This window comes from Emiliania huxleyi (genome assembly GCF_000372725.1).
Source record: "Emiliania huxleyi CCMP1516 chromosome Unknown EMIHUscaffold_1875, whole genome shotgun sequence".
NCBI lineage: Eukaryota > Haptophyta > Isochrysidales > Noelaerhabdaceae > Emiliania > Emiliania huxleyi.
The window spans coordinates 1,804-2,432 of NW_005200717.1; the positions used below are offsets into that span (position 1 = coordinate 1,804).

Here is a 629-nt window from a genome sequence, read left to right on the forward strand (position 1 = left end):
ATGGTGAACTGGGCTGGCGACACGCAGCCGAGCGTCAGGTCGTGTGTGAGTGAGCAGACGGTGAGCAGCGTCCCTGCGCGGCGGAGAACGACTCGGTCGACGACGGCAGCAACGCACGCCGAGGGAGTCGCCGACGCCCTCTCTGCTGTGAGAGTCTACCGCGAGAACACGACCATCGTCGACCGCGAGGAGAAGGTCCTCCTGGCACAGCTGGAGGGCAACGAGGCGCTCCCTTCGTCCCGCTCGGCAAAGTCTCACCTCGGCGAGCGATCATCTTGGGGCTCCTCCACCAACGGCCGCTACTCGCGCCTCGGCGACATGGAGGCGGGTGCCATCGCTGAGGTCGATGAGGCACTCTGTGAGGGCTGCGTGCCCACCGACCACTCGTGGGTCTGGCCAAGTATGGCCCGTCTTCGCGGCACTCCTCATGATGAACTGTACCTACACACGCACACACACACACACAGAGAGAGAGAATTCTTGATACGAAACCACGACGACACACACCAGTCGACTCGCATCGGTTGCCTCCATGAACGGCGGAGCTATTCTCGCTTGGTTGATCGGCATCGATATAGCAAGATCTCTGCATATTGGGTTTCTGCAGATTCGTTCTAGTGCCCCAAAGC

General features: G+C 61.2%; 1 protein-coding gene across 1 annotated transcript; it reads left to right on the forward strand.

Annotated features, from left to right (window-relative positions):
• EMIHUDRAFT_253745 (hypothetical protein) lies at positions 1-618 on the forward strand (the record flags this gene model as incomplete). Its single annotated transcript, XM_005782677.1, has 2 exons — positions 1-400; positions 608-618. The coding sequence occupies 2 exons, from the start codon at positions 1-3 to the stop codon at positions 616-618; spliced, it is 411 nt and encodes a 136-aa protein (XP_005782734.1).
• Positions 619-629: the final 11 nt, after the last annotated feature.